Genomic DNA, 16524 nt, shown 5'->3' on the forward strand with positions numbered 1-16524 from the left:
TGTGGCTTGCCTCTCAGAAGAATAATGATTTGCATCATGTCCAATGTGATGAGGATCATCCACACAGTTGACGCCAGCAGTATCCCAAAATACGCCCAAACGAGAGTTTCATTACGAGTAGTCGCAGCATAGATGCTGCCAGAAATGTTTTGAAAATAGGAACATTAAAAAAAGTACTTTTATTGCTCCAATATTGAATTGTATTTGTTGAAACTCACCCTAATAATCCAGCCGCAGCGAAAACGCCAAGGGTCACAGTTCTTAACACCCAGCGGTTAGGGCGCAGGTACTCAAAAATATTCCACACGGCAACTGCCATTGCGATCTGCGCGACTCCCGCACAAACCACACCCTAAATTAGTGCTGGGTCTGGCACCTACCATGCGAATGGAGAGGATACCTAGAAAGCTGTTGGCCTTCCACCCCATGGTATCGATACTGTGTTTTCACATGTCATTCAGCAAGATCCTCCACCTCCACCTCCAGCAGGGGCATGCCCACGGGGCCGTCTCCAGTCTTGGCAGCGTAAGGGCTGTCTGTGAGCCGCCTGTTCTTGGTCTCTTTCACGAACAGGAAGATCAGTAACAGGGCTAGGCAGTTCAATGAGACGAATAGGGTGTAGGAGATTCGATTGTCGCTCAAGACGTTGCCAATGAAAACCATCACGATACCCGCGATCCAGTTGACGCTCACAGCCAGACCAATGGCTTTGTCCCGAATCTCCACTGGGAATATCTCAAACAAGTACACCCAAAGGACAGGCCCGTACCCGACGGCGAAGAACACAACGAAGACGAAGACCCCGACGATCTGCAACCACTGCGTCGCATTGGCGTCCGGGTACGCCCACAGAAGAATCATTGCCGGCAGGACACCGACAATCTGTCCCGTAACTCCAATCAGCAGCAACGTCCTCCGACCGAGCTTTTCTATCAGGTACATGGCTGGCAACGTCATCACAACGTTGAGGGCACTCATGATGACGCTCATCGATGTGGCCGTCTGATCGGAGACGCCTGCCTGGCCGAACACGACGTTGGAGCTGGCGACGAAGATATTGATGCCGGTGAACTGCTGAAACGCCGCTATTCCTAGTCCTACAGCCAACACGATACGGTGATGGCGCTCGCTGAAGAGTTCCATTGTCGGCACCATATGCTTTGATTGCTGCTTGATACCCTCGTTCAGCTCTTCGAATTCGTCATCCACCTCTTCAGGTCCCACTGTCACTTCAAGAACTGATCGTGCAGCAGCGGCGTTTCCTTTCTCCATGTACCACATCGGAGTCTCGAACTTGAACACTTTGACGAAAAAAAGCAGACTGAGCAAAACGGGAACCGCGTTTAGACCCAACATCAACCGCCACCAGACCTTACTGAATGTGTTCGGCTCGGCGACCGCCAGCACATCGGAGCCCGTCACACTCAGTACTGAGTATTCAGAGGCAGGAAGAGGCAGTCCAAGCAGTACGGCTACGAAGATGCCTACTGTGACCATGAGCTGGTGAGATACTCCATACTTGCCTCGGCGGTCGTGAGGCGTCATCTCTGCCATGTAGGTGGGCACGACAGCGCTGATGACGCCCACTCCAACACCCGCCACCAGCCTTGCCCAAACCAACGCAGCGAAGGAGTTCGAAACGCACATGCAAACGGTGGTGAACAGGAAGAGAACGTTGGCCTGCAGCATCAGCTTCCTGCGGCCACGAGACAGTTGTCGACCCGCGAGAATGGCGCCGACAGCAGCGCCGAGAAAGACGGCGGTGGTAGTCAGGGTGTTGTACCAGCGTGCATCAGAGCAGTCGAGTGGAGTGGGCGGGTCACAAACCTTAGAGCCGTCAACTTGACATGCTCCTCCGGGGTAGCAAACGGTGAGATCGGGTAAGTAAGGAGCACAGCCGACAGGGATGTCGAGGTCGGCTCCGGAACAGGGCCAGAGCTCTGTTCCAATGCTGCTTAATGACGTGTTGAGCAGCGCCAAGTTGAATCCGAACATGAAGCTACCGATCGATGCCGCGAACACCACCTGCTTTACCAACGACTTGGTGCACAGCCACGTCGTGCTCTTCACTTGCAAGCCGCGCCCGTCGTGCTGGAGTTCCGAGCTCCGCCGACGGGCTGTGGTTGGTAATTCAACTTCTTCTGGCGTGTCCGCCACTGTGACCTCAATATCAACAGACGACATTTCGTCGTGGTCACTCATTTTGATATTTCCAGAATGTGTGCACACAGTCAAGAATGTTCGCATTAGCGAATCATGTCATAGGATTCACTGTATATCCTTAATGTACGTGTTTGTTTTGCTTTCTTGTCCGGTTTCTGCACACATTTAGTCAATTGATTATGGGCAGACAACCACGACTCCCAATGTCTTTTTACTTATCTCTTGACCTATCACTTCGTTCTGCGATCTATGTGAGAGAGAGACATTCTCAGATGGGGAGTTTGGCTGGGGCGGTACATCTGTTAAATCTTCAGTAGACCAAAAGGGAAAACTTTGCTCTACTGGTTTACTCAGCACGTAAACCAGTTCTGAAAGGAAGGCCTATCGATCCTTAGCGTACTTTTTTCCAACGATCGGACGCTGAGGTGCCAGAAAAGTCACCACCGGGATAACTAGTTCGCGGCCGCCAAAAGATCAAGACAACTGATGTGACGACTTTAGGTTGGTATTCATTTTCGTTTGTGAACAGTCGTTTCCTCAGAGACCTTCGGCATCTTTGCCGCTGTCTCGTCCTCATCATCGCCCTCAGTAGGCTTAGATGCCTCGTCCTTGTCATCGCCCTTCTCAGGTGCCTTGTCCTTGTCATCACCCTCCATAGGCTCAGTTGCCTCGCCCTCATCTAGAGCGTCCGTACCCTTACGTCGTGCAGTGCACAATTTGCCGCACATCCAGAGCGCGGCAGCAGTTCCGAGCGCCACTGTAAGCGCCAGCGAGAGTGCCATGGCCATTGGGTGTCGCTCAAAGTAGCGCACCAACCACCAAGGCTCATCTGCGGCTGCCATCTCACGTCTGAACTCCTGAACATACTGGTGCATGCGTTCCTCGACTGCATGTCGCCGACCCCAAGAATCCTCCTGGATGGCTTTCAGCGCTGCAAGCTGGGCCGTGTAGTTATCCGAAGTGGAACTGAAAACAGCGATGTTGTCAAACAGCGTCCCAGACTGCACGGTCCACAACTCGAACCCCAAAGTGTCACTACCCATAATAACATCTCTGACGGCGAAGTCAGGTGGTACTGCTTCCTCACTATCATGTTGCAGGACGAAGTCGGCAAGAGTCAGCTCGGCCTGCGTGGCACCATCAATGAGAACCTCCACATGGCCACTCGCTGCGAGGTCTAGCTCGAACAAGTGTGTGTACTCGCCCCACTCCGCATTGATGGGTGTAGCAGGATGAAACTCTCTGCCGTCACTGGTCTTAAAGATGACATGAACGACCCCTCCCCCCCCACATTTATCAGGTCCGAACATCAATGTGTAGGGGGACTCGTTGCCGAACTTCTTGGGTTCCACCGCCGAGCTACTGTAGAGCTTGACGTAGGCTCCTCCGCAAGTGAAGTCCTGCTGGAATGCCACCTCGTAAGACAGGCGCATTCGCGTCGTGGTGTTCGTCCAGCTTGCGTTTCCTAACGATCGAGAAATGGCATAGAACGCTGTCTCAGATGTCATCTGCAACCCCATATCGTCACGGAGTGCCTGGGTCTCGTGTGTGCGCAAGGACCACACTCCATTGTACTTCTCAAGATCTGACTCAATCCACGAAGTCATTCCGCTTTGGAAATCTTCGAACAAGCCCATCAACTGAGTTGATTCTGGATTCAATTCTGGCATCCGTTCTGACAAGTGCGAAGCGTTAACAGGCACCTGCGGCAGGCCAAACGACCGCAGTGCATCCTCGTCGAACAGCCCAGGTTCTCCCATGTCTTGCAGCATCTGCTCTATATCACTCTGGGCTCCCGCAAGAAACGGCAAGATCCAGAAAGCTCGCATCTTCTTATTTCCTATTTCACCGGGTCGAGAGCAGAACTATTTGTGCTATCAGTCGAAATGCTAGTCAAACTGTCGTTCTGTCCGTTTCTCGCAGCGTGCACACCTTGCAGCCCCGAAATCCAGCTGCTCCATATTCAGCAGGCCACTGAAGCTTGGCGGGGCGTGCTGCAGAACCTAGGGCCTGCCATGGAATCTGTCGTCAATGACTTAAAGGATAAGTATGACATCGAGTACGCCGCAGCCTCGTTTGCCGACAAGCCCGCACCGGTTACGGGATGTGGCTCAGGCTGGGGCATCTGGAAGAGCTGGTCTGATGCGCAGGACGAGTGTTTTGTATTGGAGACTGCAGGGTTCGGTGACGAGAATTTTTCATGGGAGAATGTCGGTTATCATGGCAAGGACACGGAGCAAAATCAATGGGATGCACTTTATCGAGGGTCCCGGGATTCCCGGTTGAATTGGAATTTGTCATACGTCACGCGAACAGGACAGCCCGTGGTTCGAGCCATCGTCCTGGTTACTGATGGATTTTCACACACCGTTGCTGGGTCAGACCACATACCTGGCCATGGATACAACAACAGCTACCGCAGCATCACTGACCACTACAATACGCAATTCGGGCTTGCTAGAAAGGACTCCAAGATGGGTTGGCCCATCATACACGACTTCGGTGGCATATCGGGTGAGTGGAAAGGCACAAGCGGTCGCTTTGACGTCTCACAGTTACCCGGCACCGATCAGTACGCTGCATACCTGATGTGCAACGACCGAGGAAATGTTGACCTCTTCCACCGGAATAAGTTCAGCCGTCGATTGAATGCCAAGCTGCCTGAACGGTTCTCGGTCCAGTACGTCCAGCATGAGTGGGATGCGCTCTGTGAAGAGAACTGGGACGGACTGTTTCCTTGGCGCTCAGATTACAAGCTGATCGAGACGGAAAGTATCAAAGATTACCCCTACGCCACTCACTCTGACGACTGCACCAAATTCGAGTACCCGGACCCCACTTCGCGAGAATACCAAAGCGCATTGCTTGACTTTCATCCGATGATTCTCGTGATGCCTACGAAGCTTGAATCAGCCACCCACCTTTATCTACAGGCGGCCAATAGCTGCCGTCCAGAGTTTACCGACTCGGACATGGAAGCTCTTGCCGACGGAGTTGTCACCCAACGCAACAAACGAGATCTGCTCAGATGTCTGAGGCGGCATTACACGGAGAGGCTGGACGGGATAACGACTTGTACCGTGGTGGTCTCGCCCTTCGCCTCACTCGACGCAATGCAAGTTGCGTCCGGCATCCAGTCTCTTATCGAGCAGGCAGTACACCGTTCGTGCGAGGGGTTTGAGCCCGACCCGGTCGTCGCCACTCCGCGAAGTCGGGTCATGATTGTCGCAGCCGTTATGAGCAGCCTTGTCCTGGTCGTCAGCATCCTTGGGGCATCGCTGGCGTGCTACTTCCGTTGAGTGGCTCCGCTGGACACATGTTATAGGAATTTATTAAGTGTCTCATGTCGCGCCGCCGCGTTGCAAACAAATCACGTCTCATGTTGTTTTTTTTGGGGCCAACAATTGCCATTTTATCACATTTTTATGGACCTTGAATTTATCCAGACAGACCTCCAGACGGACCTGAAGAGCAATTGGCATTGCGAGTCCAGCTCTCTGAGCAGTTACGGTAGTGGGGACATGCTCTTGAAGCTGTCGAATGATTTGCTGAGCTGTCGTGCGGGGTCTGAGTTTTTCCAACCTGATGAAGCATCCGTCTACCCCTCTCATGAGGTTTTCAACCCGCAGTTCTCTAAGGATGAGCAATTCTCTCACGACCCTGACTATCCCACTTTCGGCGTTCCATCCAATGGGGAGTGCCCCAGTCATCAGAGTTCCACGAAGCAGTCGTACTACCCCACTCATCAGAGCTCCACCAAGCAGTCGTACTACCCCAGTGATCAGAGCTCCACAAAGCCCTCCTATTTTGACACCGTTGAGACCGCTATGACGACATCGATGCGTGGACCGGACGACTCACGACGCCATCGAAGATCATTTTTTAGTTCTAGACGTAAATCCGAAGCCACCGATGCTGTTGGCTCCTCAAAGCGTAAGTCCTCTGCGAACGCTGCTGTTGGCTCCTCAAAGCGTAAGTCCTCTGCGAACGCTGCTGTTGGCTCATCAAAGGCCGATCGTAAACACACCGCGAACGTTGCCGTTGGCTCCTCGAAGCCCCCTCCCAAGTCCTACGTGAATGCTGCTGTTGGCTCCTCGAAGCCTTCCTGCGAATCTACTGTTGCCTCCTCAAACGCATCCCACGTCAGTGCTTCCTCCTCAAAGGACTCCCATGCGAAATCTGCTATTGCCTCAAAGGCCTGCCGCAAGTCCTCTGGTAACTCCGTACGATTCGCATCGGATGCCACTTTCAAATCCTCGACACCGGCATCTCCGCAGAACGTATCCATTTCCAGTTCGAAGAACCAAAATTCCTCACCCATGGAAGGGTTCGACGAGTTCGGATTTCCAAGAATACGAGCCGCGGCGAGTCCGACTGCACATCAACAGGTGTCAAGTTTCGGCCCGTCAGCAGCGGACAAGAAACTGAAACGCAAGCTTAATGAGCAAGCGAAGCTTGTTCGTAAAGCAGAGGACGCCGATGTTGCGCTTAAGGGATTGAGTGTGAAGAAGGAGGTGAACCAAAGGCGCGTATCGAGGGTTGAGGGCTCACATGAAGATGCTGTGCGGAAGATGCAGCACCAAGAGGAGGAGCAAGAACACCACCTGGCGAATAAGGTCTCGAAAGCTCTGCGGAAGGCAGCCAGTCTCAAGGAGAAGGACGCGGCCATCGTCGTACATGGAGATATGAGCCCAGGACAGCTTCGAAGTTTGATGGATCGCAAACGCCGGCTGCAGAGAGGCATACAATCCGCCGAAGCGGAAGCGCGGGCCTACGAGCTCAAGCGAAACCAATCCCAGATGAGGTTGGTCGAAAAGACTCAGCGAGCTGAGTATAAGCGAGCTACTTCAGTAAACCGTTTAACGGTTGGCACTGAGAAGCTTAGTATTAAGGAGATGAGGCTGCTGAGCAAGCAGGCTGATATGCGGAAGAGAGCGGCCGTAAAGGAGCAAGACATCATCCTCATCACTGGGCGCGTCTGACTTTTTTGTACAGCTGTTGTATTTTTATTTATTTTTAGATGTGTAGAGATTCGTACCTTCAAAATGAAAAGATGCAAATTTTCTTTCATGAAGTCAACTTCAAAATTTCAAGATTCCGTGATCGTTTTGAATAGCTATATTGTATTAATATTTATTTTTAGATGCGTGGAGATCCGTGCTTCAAAATGTCAAGATTCTGTATACGTTTTCGAAAAGTCAGCGCCTGCTTTTGCGTAAAGCCGCCATCCGCTGCTTGGCGCTGCAAGTCTTGGGTGGTGGACTGTCTTCAGCAGAGCTCCAGTCGATGGGGTCGCGGTGTGGCGGGGCGGCTCCCACTGAGGTGGTATGTAGCGGTAGGTCTGCATTGCCTGCTGCCACTGAGGTAAGCGGTATGTCTGCATCGTCTGCTCCGACTGAGGTGGTATGTAGCGGTAGATCTGGTTCCGCGTACTCGTCGCTAGTATCAGACCAAGAGTCTACGACCGAAGGATTCGCTGGCAGCGATACTTCCGGGATCTGTTCCAAAGGGGACGATCTGGAGTTGATAACCGCGGCAGCGAACTGCAAGATCTGATCCTCACGTTCCTCCAAGCGAAGGCTCTCATCAACGGCAGCGTCCGTCAGTTCCTTCAGCGCAGTTGTGGCTTCGTTCAATTCGTTGGAGATTTCGGACACTGCTATCTGAAGGCCAATGTGAGTTTTGAGTCCGAGATTAAACGCTTTAGCCATTCCCACTGAATTCTCCAACAACAGCATTGGCGTCGGTTTCACCACCACCACGTCGACCCCCCCGAGATGCAACGAGCAGGCGAATGTACGATTATGGGTGGATACGTGTACTGTATCTTTGGGGTGTCTTGGCTCCGCATAGTAGTTTGAGACCTTGTTGAATAGAGGGACTGTAACCACCATCGCGTGGTGTAGGCGCATTAATACATCGCCGGACAGGGACACAGTGGGTGAGATACACTCTCTAGAAACTGTTGTGGAATCCCCCAGTTCTCACTCTTTACGGAGTAAAAGGAAGTGTCAATATACAGGACGAAATCTGCAACCGTTGTTATTGACGATGTGTCACCAAGATCCGCCCACGAGGACCAGCACCATACACTCTTGTTCACTCCGTCGTCGCGGACGTTGACGAAAGCAACACCGTTTTTGCGGGCCGCGTCACTCATGATTCCTAATTCTAGACATACGGGTGGGGAGTAAAAACACGTATTTTTGAGTCGAGATGTCCATAACCAAGTGCAACCTCCTATTCCGGGAGTGTGCAGCGCCTATTGAATTCTACGAGTATGGTATCTGGATGCCTCGCGACGAGTTCAGAGCCGCCTCCGACGCACCACCACCGTCTTCGTCTACGTCGTCCAAGGGTAATGCCAATGGTAATGCCAAGGGTAATGCCAAGGGTAATGCCAGGGGTGATGCCGAGGGTGATGCCGAGGACTCGAATGATCCTGCCGTGATTCAAGCTAGACAGCAGAATGCTGAGGCGGAGAAACAAAAGGCTGAGGAGCAGCAGAGGAAGGCTGAGGAGGAGCAGAGGAAGGCTGAGGAGGAGGCCGCTCGCAAAGCTGAAGAGGAACGTGTTCTTGCTGAAATTCAAGCTCAGAAGGCGAAATATGAGTCTAAGTTCAAGGCTGTGAGCGGAGGAAAGGACGAGTGTTCGCCAGACAACGCAGGTGTCTTGTCCAGACAAATGGGTTACGCCCCCACACAGGAGGATCTCCGTCAACTGAAGGAGTTGCACGGCGAGAATCTCACTTTCGACCAGGTCATGGACTTTATGACGAGTCAGAAGCAGATGGATACCACTGACGAACTCGTCGAGGCTTTTGCCGCCTACGACACGAACAATGACGGCACCCTGTCCAGGGCTCAAATGGTCAACCTGCTGAACACTTTTGGAGAGCCCATGACTCTTGAGGAGATCAATGCCGTCCTACAGGCCACAGGAATGGAGGGTGACCCTGTGGACTACCGCAAGTTCTGCGATATTATTCTGGAGAAGGATCCCGAAGAGTGATTTAAACTTAGTTTACACAAATTCTACGCGAGTAGTTCTCAATCAATGATCTAAACGGAATCTTGTAGATGAAGGAAGACATTTGATTTTTGCGAGGTCATTGCACAGTGGCTTCAGGCGTCTCTTTTGCCTGTTCACTCATTTCCTTGACAGTGTAGCACAACGACCAATGCTGGTACGGGATCAAGTCTCTATGTTGGTGGTTGAAGTACAGCCACCCATACGATTGTTGTCTCTGAAGCTCCATCAAGCCAGTCTCAGATCCAATTTGCTTCCGGAAGCCAGGGTCCTGCAGACAGGTCAGCACTGCAAGGCACTGCGGGTACTGTAGATGCACTGCATACTCGGGCTGTCTCCAGTACTCTAAGTACTTCAAAAACCTGAGGAACCGCAAGTCACTTAGCACGCCTCGGCGCGAGAGGAAGTACAGGTACTGCGGATTTGCCAGACACTGTACAAACTCAAGCTCGACGATGAACTTGTGGATGTCGGCGGACATTTCAGTGTTTTGCGGTGGTAAGTCAATTCACTACATTCGCTCCTTCATGCGTCTGGTGACCACCTTGAGGTGGTTGTAGACCTTGCTCGGTGGTCTCCCAAGAATCAGGGAACACAGCGCCCTTCTTGCCAAAATAATGTTAGTGAATGCACCCAGAATGTGGATGTGCTGCTCAGTGATAACCAGTCTCGTGCGTGTGGCATTTTCTATGGCGTGCTTGGTTTGGCCGTCCTTTCCGACCATACGGCCGATGGCTCTGGCATAGTGGTCGCCTTTGAGGGAGAATTTCACGTCCTTGATTTCAAAAGTCTGGATGAACAGGTCCTCAAGCCTCAACAGGGCCAGGCCATCATGTACGTCGAACCCCAGAAGAAAGGACTTCACAAAGTCCGCACCCCTCTGCAAGTTGTTCTCGTCAGGAGTCTCCGGTGATGTTCGAATCTCAACGCACTTCCTCTTGGTGTTGAAACGCACCTGAAGCTTCATGTGTGTGACCAGTGGTTCGACTACGTCGTTCCAATTCTTCTTCAGCGCTGACACTTTGTGCACCGGAGTGGTGACACGGATCATGTGGAAGGACTTTCGCCCTTTGCTTTTAGCCTTCTCGAACTCCGGCCTTTCTGTCTGGTCATCCAGCGTCATGCAGCGGGCCATCTCAATGAGGTCCACCATCTGCAGGACATCCTTGTCATTTTCCAAGTCGTCTGTCTCTTGCTTGCTCTGAGCAGGATACGGGGTAGGGCCGCCTCGGTCTGTTTTCCGTGCAGCACGTATAGGACCAGACATTATGGCGATTTTTTTACTGTCACAAATCAGGTGGTGGTGGAATGAAAGGGTTTGGCAGCGATTCGAACCCTCCGAAACTCGATGCTCGTGCGCGCGGCTCCTTGGGAGGGGAGTCCCAAAAAGGGTCTGCTTCGAGCGTGAAGTCCTCGATCAGGGGACGTGGCGGTGTCTCCCCTCCGGTGCTCGGGACAAGTGTGTGATCTGCGTATCTGCGATCGAACACATAAATGGCATCCTTCGCGATGTCGTTCATTCCAATCACCTGCCGGAAGTTCGCCAAACCCTCCTTCCTTTTCTCTGTGTCGGCGATTGCATCCACCTTCGCTCCCAGTCGTCGTGGAGCATTGATAGCTTCTCCAATCAGTCGTTTGCCTTTAAACATCAGTGACTTAAATTTCCATGAGCCAGGGTCACTGTTACTTCGTGGAAGATTCCGTGACGGACTCTCTGTGTGAGGTACGTACTCCGAATAGGGAAATGCCACGTAGGATAGCGTGGCAAATATGGGCATCTCCAGCGCCAAAAGGAAGTTCTTCCAGAACTCTGCGTGTTCAGAGGTCATGAACGGTTCCTCAGGGTGATACTGCGAGAAAATCAAGTTGCCAATGACCTTGACGAGACCGACCATCAAGGATTGCCAGTAGGTTGCGAAGACGACCAGCTTCACGGAGACGAACTTGTGTAAGGGTCTGTACCTCTTCATTTTGGGATTCGACTTGGTTACGCAGTAGAAAATGGCCAAGGCGTAGAGAGCCACCGAGTAGCTAATGTTGTAGAGGGTGGATTCTATGAATGTGTACACAGGATGTGACCCCCAACGACCTAAAAAACCTGACACGGCGATTACAGCCATCACAGGTTTCAGCACCACGAACTGGAGGGTGCCGCGCTTGCAATACTTTATTACCTGGGGGCTGCAGGGTATCACTAGCGTGACGTAGTGCCATTTGCAGAAGCCTTGTCCGTGACTGGCTATAGCCGGTCCGAACACTCGGCATCCGCTCTCTGGGATGAACCACGACAGAGGTGGCAGATGCTTCACGTATCCTGGGTCTTTCTGAGCCTCCAGGGCGCATGCTGCTTCGCCATCACAGACTTCTAGGACGTACACCATAAAGCAGTAGATGACGACGGCCTCCCAGACGTCCCGTAGCACCACGATTGCCAAGGCGCCCTCTGCGGTGACCAGCCCTACGACAAGGGAAGAAAAGGAGGTAACGGAGTACAGGGGAGTGATCAGTAGAATACGCACGACGCTTCTCTGCAGACTGCGTGAGACAAGGAAGGTTGCGATACCTTGGGGCCTCAAAATGTAGCAAGTGCTCATATATTGCAAACGAGGACACTACTGTAGCCACCGTACACGCTAGGAACGCCGTGAAAATGCCTGCGTGATGGATACACCAAGAGCTGACTCCAGAGGTAAGGGAACATCCACCTGGGGGATAGTCGTAATTACACATATCGCCCACATGTCTAAAAGAAATTACAATTTCGATACAATGCAGGCTCTCAGACTGGTCCAGTGCGATATGGTGACTGACAACGATGTCATGCGCTCCGAAGTGGACCACAAGCGCATCGAAGTCGATCGTTCCACGTCCCCTTGGACTGTTCGTCAGGTCCCGTCTAAGATGGCGATTAAGACTCAACTAAAGGTACCTAAGGTCGGTGCTATGGTTATCGGACTTGGTGGCAACAACGGCACTACGTTCTTTGCCGGACAGTTGGCAAACAAAAATAACTTGACTTGGCGAACCAGGACAGGACCCAAGGCTGCCAACTGGTACGGCTCTGTTCTAAACACCGGCGTGATGAAGTTAGGATGTGATGCAGCTACTGGGGAAGATGTTCACGTCCCTATGAAGTCCGTAGTCCCCCTATTGAATCCGGACGACCTCGTAATTGGCGGTTGGGATATTAACACGATGGCGTTGGGTGATGCTATGCGCCGTGCGGAAGTTCTGAACGTGAATCTGCAGGATCAGCTCTACGACGACATGCAGAAAGTCTCCCCGTTGAAGGGCATTTACATCCGAGATTTCATCGCAGAGAATCAAGTGGAACGAGCGAATCACGTAAAGGAGGGCTCCTTGAGTGACCTGGTCCAACAGGTTCGCGCTGACATCCGAGAGTTCAAGGAGAACAACAACCTTGACAAGGTCATCGTACTGTGGTCTGCGAACACCGAGCGTTTCGTAGAGTTGGAGGACGGCGTTCATGACAGTGCGGAGAACCTCCTCACTGCAATCAAGAATAACCACACTGAGATCAGTGCGTCCATTATCTATGCGGTTGCCGCGATTCAGGAGGGGAGCACCTACATCAACGGCTCGCCCCAGAATACTTTCGTACCGGGTATAGTCGAGCTGGCCAGTCAATACAAGACTTACATTGCCGGTGATGATTTCAAGTCGGGGCAAACCAAGTTTAAGTCCGTTCTCACCGATTTCCTGGTCTCGGCTGCCATGAAGCCGACATCTATCGTATCATACAACCACCTAGGCAACAACGACGGTCGCAACCTCAGCAGCGCCAAACAGTTCAGGTCCAAGGAGATTTCCAAGAGCAACGTAGTGGACGATATGGTCAATTCCAACCGGATGCTGTATAAGGAAGGAGAGCATCCTGACCACGTCGTCGTGATTAAGTACGTTCCTAACGTTGGCGACAGCAAGAGAGCGCTGGATGAGTACACGTCCGAAATTTTCATGGGCGGGTTGAACACGATTGTGGTTCACAACACCTGCGAAGACTCGCTTTTGGCCGTGCCTTTGATGATGGACCTCATTCAGATGGCCGAGTTCTGTGAGCGCATCAGCGTGGAGCGAGAGGGCACCGAAGAGACTTTCCACACGGTACTGTCCCTGCTCTCGTATTTCTGCAAGGCTCCAGTTGTCCCCAAGGGCCAACAGGTGGTGAACTCGCTGTTTACGCAGCGCGAGGCGATCACCAACTTCTTTAGAGCTTGCGTGGGGCTCGCTCCTGAGAGTCACCTGCACCTGGAGACCAGACTAGCTTCGGTTACTGATGAGAATGCTAAACCTCTTTGATGTGAGTGAATAAGAATGTGGAGGTTTCACCCTTAAGGATAGAGTTAGCACGCTGACATGTGCATTGTTGTTCGCATCTCTTCAACGCCGACCCCCCCACAAGCCGTATTTCTCGCTGCTACAAAAAGTCGCCGCTTATCTGTATTTTTTGATCACACCATGGTGACGTTCCGGTCAGAAGACATGACCGCCGGGACCCTGGTCCTCCCTACGGACCACGTCAAGTCGCTGTTGGACGGGCTGGGCCGGCTATGTTCGCTGCAGTACCAGGACATGAACACACATTCGATGCGACGCGTGTACAGGCGGTATATCCAGCGAATAGACGAGATGGAAAGGGTTCTCCGATTCCTCTTCGGCGAGATCAACAAGCTCCATGGGACATTTGTGCAATCGGGGCAGGTGACATCGTTCCTACAAAATGACGTGGACTATCACTTGGACGTCGTCGAGGACTCGCTTCAGAAGCTGTATACCCAATTCGAAAAGTTCAAAGTAAACAATGCTGGTCTCCTCTCCGAGCGCGACTCCGCATGTGAGAACCGGGCCGTCTCTAGGGCTGCTGCGTTTTCATACGAACCCAGCCGGGAGGATGCGGAGGAAACTTTGACGCTTCTGGACATGGAAGGGGGGCTCGGCTTCTCTAATGTAGCCGGGGTCATGCTTCAGGAACACCAAGACAAGCTTCAACGTACTCTTTACCGAACGACACGCGGGAACGTATTCGTTCACTTTGAAGATGTCGAGGACGAGTTCCTAAATACGGAGGTCAAAAGTGAGAAGAAGTCGGTGTTCGTTGTGTACTTTCAGGGATCCAGGGACACAATTGTTCATCAAAAGATCCACCGCATCTGTATGGCATTTGGTGCGCAGCTGTACGAATGGCCCAAGACCTATGAAGAAGCTCGGCAGTTGGATCAGGAATTGGAGCTGATCATTGCCGATAAAACCCGAGCGCTCCACGCCTACGAGGAGTTCTTTCTGCAGGAGATCTCTGTACTTCTGGAACCCGTAAGACCTGAAGGAAACAGTCTGATAGAAGAGTGGCGGCTATTTTGTGTTAAGGAGCGCTCGTTGTACACCACCATGGACTTATTTGAGAGCACTGGTGAGACCATGAGATGTGATGTCTGGTTTCCATCCAACGAGGACATGATGATCCGGCAGATTCTGGACGCTCACCCGGGCCAAGCCTTGCTATTAGATGACCACATGAAGCATGGACCTCCCCCGACTTTCTTCCGCACAACCCAGTTTACAGACGCGTTCCAGACCTTTGTTGACACGTATGGGATTGCGCGGTACAAAGAAGCCAATCCTGCGGTATTAACCATCGTTACCCTCCCCTTCCTGTTTGGCATCATGTTTGGCGACATCGGGCACGGTGGAGTCGTTCTTCTCTTCGGCATCGTTCTGGTGCTCCTCAACAAAACAATCAGCAAACTCGAGGGCGACCTGGTGAAAATGCTGGCCGGAGCACGCTACATGATTCTCTTAATGGGGTTCTTCGCAACGTTTGCTGGTTTCCTCTACAACGACTTTTTTTCCCTTGGACTCGACATTTTCGGGACGCGGTATGCCGCGCCGCCAGCTGCCGAAGGCGCAGAAGTCGCGTGGACTCCAAACACCAGCATGTCGTTCCCTTACCCTTTTGGTTTCGACCCTGTCTGGAAGGGAGCCAAGAACGAACTTCTTTTCTTCAACTCCTTCAAGATGAAATTTGCTGTCATCGTTGCCGGCGTGCAGATGGGAGTCGGTGTGCTTATCAAGGGCCTAAACTGCGTTTACTTCCAAGACCACCTCTCTTTCGTCTTCGAGTTCGTTCCCCAGTTGATCTTCTTCACATCCTTCGTCGGCTACATGAACTTCTTGATTTTTTGGAAGTGGTTGACGCCTGAGGGATCGAACAAGCCGAATATTATCAACACTCTCATCAACATGGGTCTGAATAAACCGGTGGAGTCTCCGATGTTCGCGCATCAGGATGTGGTCCAGAAGTTCTTGCTGCTTGGGATGCTGGTGGCGGTGCCAGTAATGCTACTGCCCAAGCCTCTTATCCTCAAATCACTCCACAACAAGCAAATCAAGGAGACGGAATACTTCGAGCAGGACTCTTTGCTGGAGATGGGCGGTGCAATTTCTGGCGAGGAGGTAAGTGATTTCTCCGTACATTACGCAGCCATTCGACTTTGGCGAGGAGTTCATCCACCAGATGATCGAAACCATTGAGTTTGTCTTGGGGACGGTGTCAAACACGGCTTCGTATCTTCGGCTGTGGGCTCTCTCGTTGGCACATCAGCAGTTATCCCTCGTCTTCTTCGAGAAGACGGTGCTAGCGGTTCTGGAGAAGGACTTCGGCATCATAGTGGGCACCATAGTACTCTTCTTCGCGTTCGGAATGTTTGCTATGGCCACCTTCGGAGTCATGCTGGGTATGGACAGCCTCGAGTGCTTCCTACACGCCCTTCGTCTGCAGTGGGTGGAGTTCCAAAGCAAGTTCTTCAAAGCTGACGGCTATAATTTCCGCCCTGTGAATTTCGCCCGCCTCCTCGCTCGAGGAGACGAAGACGGTGCATGAAAACTATAAAAAGCATTCTGTCACGAAGGTCATGTTGATAGACGGCGCGCTAGACACGACGCGGAAACCTAGGAGAAAGATCGCAGTCAAACGTCGCAAGAAGGAGCGAAACGGTGCATGCTTGGCTGACTTACTTATGGCTCAGTGCGAAACTAATGGACGAACGAAGTCTGTACCTTATCTGGGCCGTTGTCAAGTGAAAGAGGAAGGGGAGAAAGAGGTCAGGGTTCAAATTGAAATTGTGTGTCCAGGTCCCAGGATCTGGCGGACCCGAAAACAGAAGAGCTTCAGCTTTCGAGTAAGAACACGGGTGCATGCATCATAGAAATTCGGCTACCATGGCGCGTGGATGAGGGCCATTAGGCTGAAGAACTTCGTCGACGTAAAGAAACGGCTTCCACGGGCAACCGAGGAACAAGACATCTTCCGACGAT

At 52.1% G+C, this 16524-nt stretch overlaps 11 protein-coding genes across 13 annotated transcripts; 5 read left to right on the plus strand and 6 right to left on the minus strand.

Moving 5' to 3' along the window:
* Positions 1–453: 453 nt before the first annotated feature.
* On the minus strand, positions 454–2202 carry KVP18_001707 (uncharacterized protein; the record flags this gene model as incomplete). Its single annotated transcript, XM_067951981.1, has 1 exon — positions 454–2202. The coding sequence occupies one exon, from the start codon at positions 2200–2202 to the stop codon at positions 454–456; it is 1749 nt and encodes a 582-aa protein (XP_067808187.1).
* A 470-nt stretch (positions 2203–2672) lies between these two features.
* KVP18_001712 (uncharacterized protein) lies at positions 2673–3992 on the minus strand (the record flags this gene model as incomplete). The annotated part of the gene is made up of 1 exon (XM_067951988.1): positions 2673–3992. The coding sequence occupies one exon, from the start codon at positions 3990–3992 to the stop codon at positions 2673–2675; it is 1320 nt and encodes a 439-aa protein (XP_067808194.1).
* A 57-nt stretch (positions 3993–4049) lies between these two features.
* On the plus strand, positions 4050–5462 carry KVP18_001713 (uncharacterized protein; the record flags this gene model as incomplete). Its single annotated transcript, XM_067951990.1, has 1 exon — positions 4050–5462. One exon carries the CDS (start codon positions 4050–4052, stop codon positions 5460–5462), a length of 1413 nt encoding a protein of 470 aa, XP_067808195.1.
* A 126-nt stretch (positions 5463–5588) lies between these two features.
* Positions 5589–7145, plus strand: KVP18_001714 (uncharacterized protein; the record flags this gene model as incomplete). Its single annotated transcript, XM_067951991.1, has 1 exon — positions 5589–7145. The coding sequence occupies one exon, from the start codon at positions 5589–5591 to the stop codon at positions 7143–7145; it is 1557 nt and encodes a 518-aa protein (XP_067808196.1).
* Positions 7146–7361: 216 nt separating this feature from the next.
* On the minus strand, positions 7362–8323 carry KVP18_001709 (uncharacterized protein; the record flags this gene model as incomplete). Of its 2 annotated transcripts, XM_067951984.1 has the most annotated exons (2): positions 7362–8125; positions 8152–8323. In XM_067951984.1, 2 exons carry the CDS (start codon positions 8321–8323, stop codon positions 7362–7364), a joined length of 936 nt encoding a protein of 311 aa, XP_067808190.1. The 2 variants fall into 2 exon arrangements, with proteins under 2 accessions (XP_067808190.1, XP_067808189.1); XM_067951983.1 differs by lacking the exon at positions 8152–8323 and having other exon boundaries at positions 7362–8075.
* A 56-nt stretch (positions 8324–8379) lies between these two features.
* On the plus strand, positions 8380–9174 carry KVP18_001715 (uncharacterized protein; the record flags this gene model as incomplete). Its single annotated transcript, XM_067951992.1, has 1 exon — positions 8380–9174. The coding sequence occupies one exon, from the start codon at positions 8380–8382 to the stop codon at positions 9172–9174; it is 795 nt and encodes a 264-aa protein (XP_067808197.1).
* Positions 9175–9271: 97 nt separating this feature from the next.
* Positions 9272–9673, minus strand: KVP18_001708 (uncharacterized protein; the record flags this gene model as incomplete). The annotated part of the gene is made up of 1 exon (XM_067951982.1): positions 9272–9673. The coding sequence occupies one exon, from the start codon at positions 9671–9673 to the stop codon at positions 9272–9274; it is 402 nt and encodes a 133-aa protein (XP_067808188.1).
* Positions 9674–9703: 30 nt separating this feature from the next.
* KVP18_001710 (uncharacterized protein) lies at positions 9704–10459 on the minus strand (the record flags this gene model as incomplete). The annotated part of the gene is made up of 1 exon (XM_067951985.1): positions 9704–10459. The coding sequence occupies one exon, from the start codon at positions 10457–10459 to the stop codon at positions 9704–9706; it is 756 nt and encodes a 251-aa protein (XP_067808191.1).
* Positions 10460–10478: 19 nt separating this feature from the next.
* KVP18_001706 (uncharacterized protein) lies at positions 10479–11786 on the minus strand (the record flags this gene model as incomplete). Its single annotated transcript, XM_067951980.1, has 1 exon — positions 10479–11786. One exon carries the CDS (start codon positions 11784–11786, stop codon positions 10479–10481), a length of 1308 nt encoding a protein of 435 aa, XP_067808186.1.
* A 145-nt stretch (positions 11787–11931) lies between these two features.
* KVP18_001711 (uncharacterized protein) lies at positions 11932–13512 on the plus strand (the record flags this gene model as incomplete). Of its 2 annotated transcripts, none has more annotated exons than XM_067951987.1 (1): positions 11932–13512. In XM_067951987.1, the coding sequence occupies one exon, from the start codon at positions 11932–11934 to the stop codon at positions 13510–13512; it is 1581 nt and encodes a 526-aa protein (XP_067808193.1). The 2 variants fall into 2 exon arrangements, with proteins under 2 accessions (XP_067808193.1, XP_067808192.1); XM_067951986.1 differs by having other exon boundaries at positions 11962–13512.
* A 159-nt stretch (positions 13513–13671) lies between these two features.
* Positions 13672–16090, plus strand: KVP18_001705 (uncharacterized protein; the record flags this gene model as incomplete). Its single annotated transcript, XM_067951979.1, has 2 exons — positions 13672–15663; positions 15692–16090. 2 exons carry the CDS (start codon positions 13672–13674, stop codon positions 16088–16090), a joined length of 2391 nt encoding a protein of 796 aa, XP_067808185.1.
* Positions 16091–16524: the final 434 nt, after the last annotated feature.

The sequence above is a fragment of a genome (assembly GCF_019968955.1).
Source record: "MAG: Porospora cf. gigantea A chromosome Unknown PgA_NODE_496_length_16524_cov_430.29, whole genome shotgun sequence".
NCBI lineage: Eukaryota > Apicomplexa > Conoidasida > Eugregarinorida > Porosporidae > Porospora > Porospora cf. gigantea A.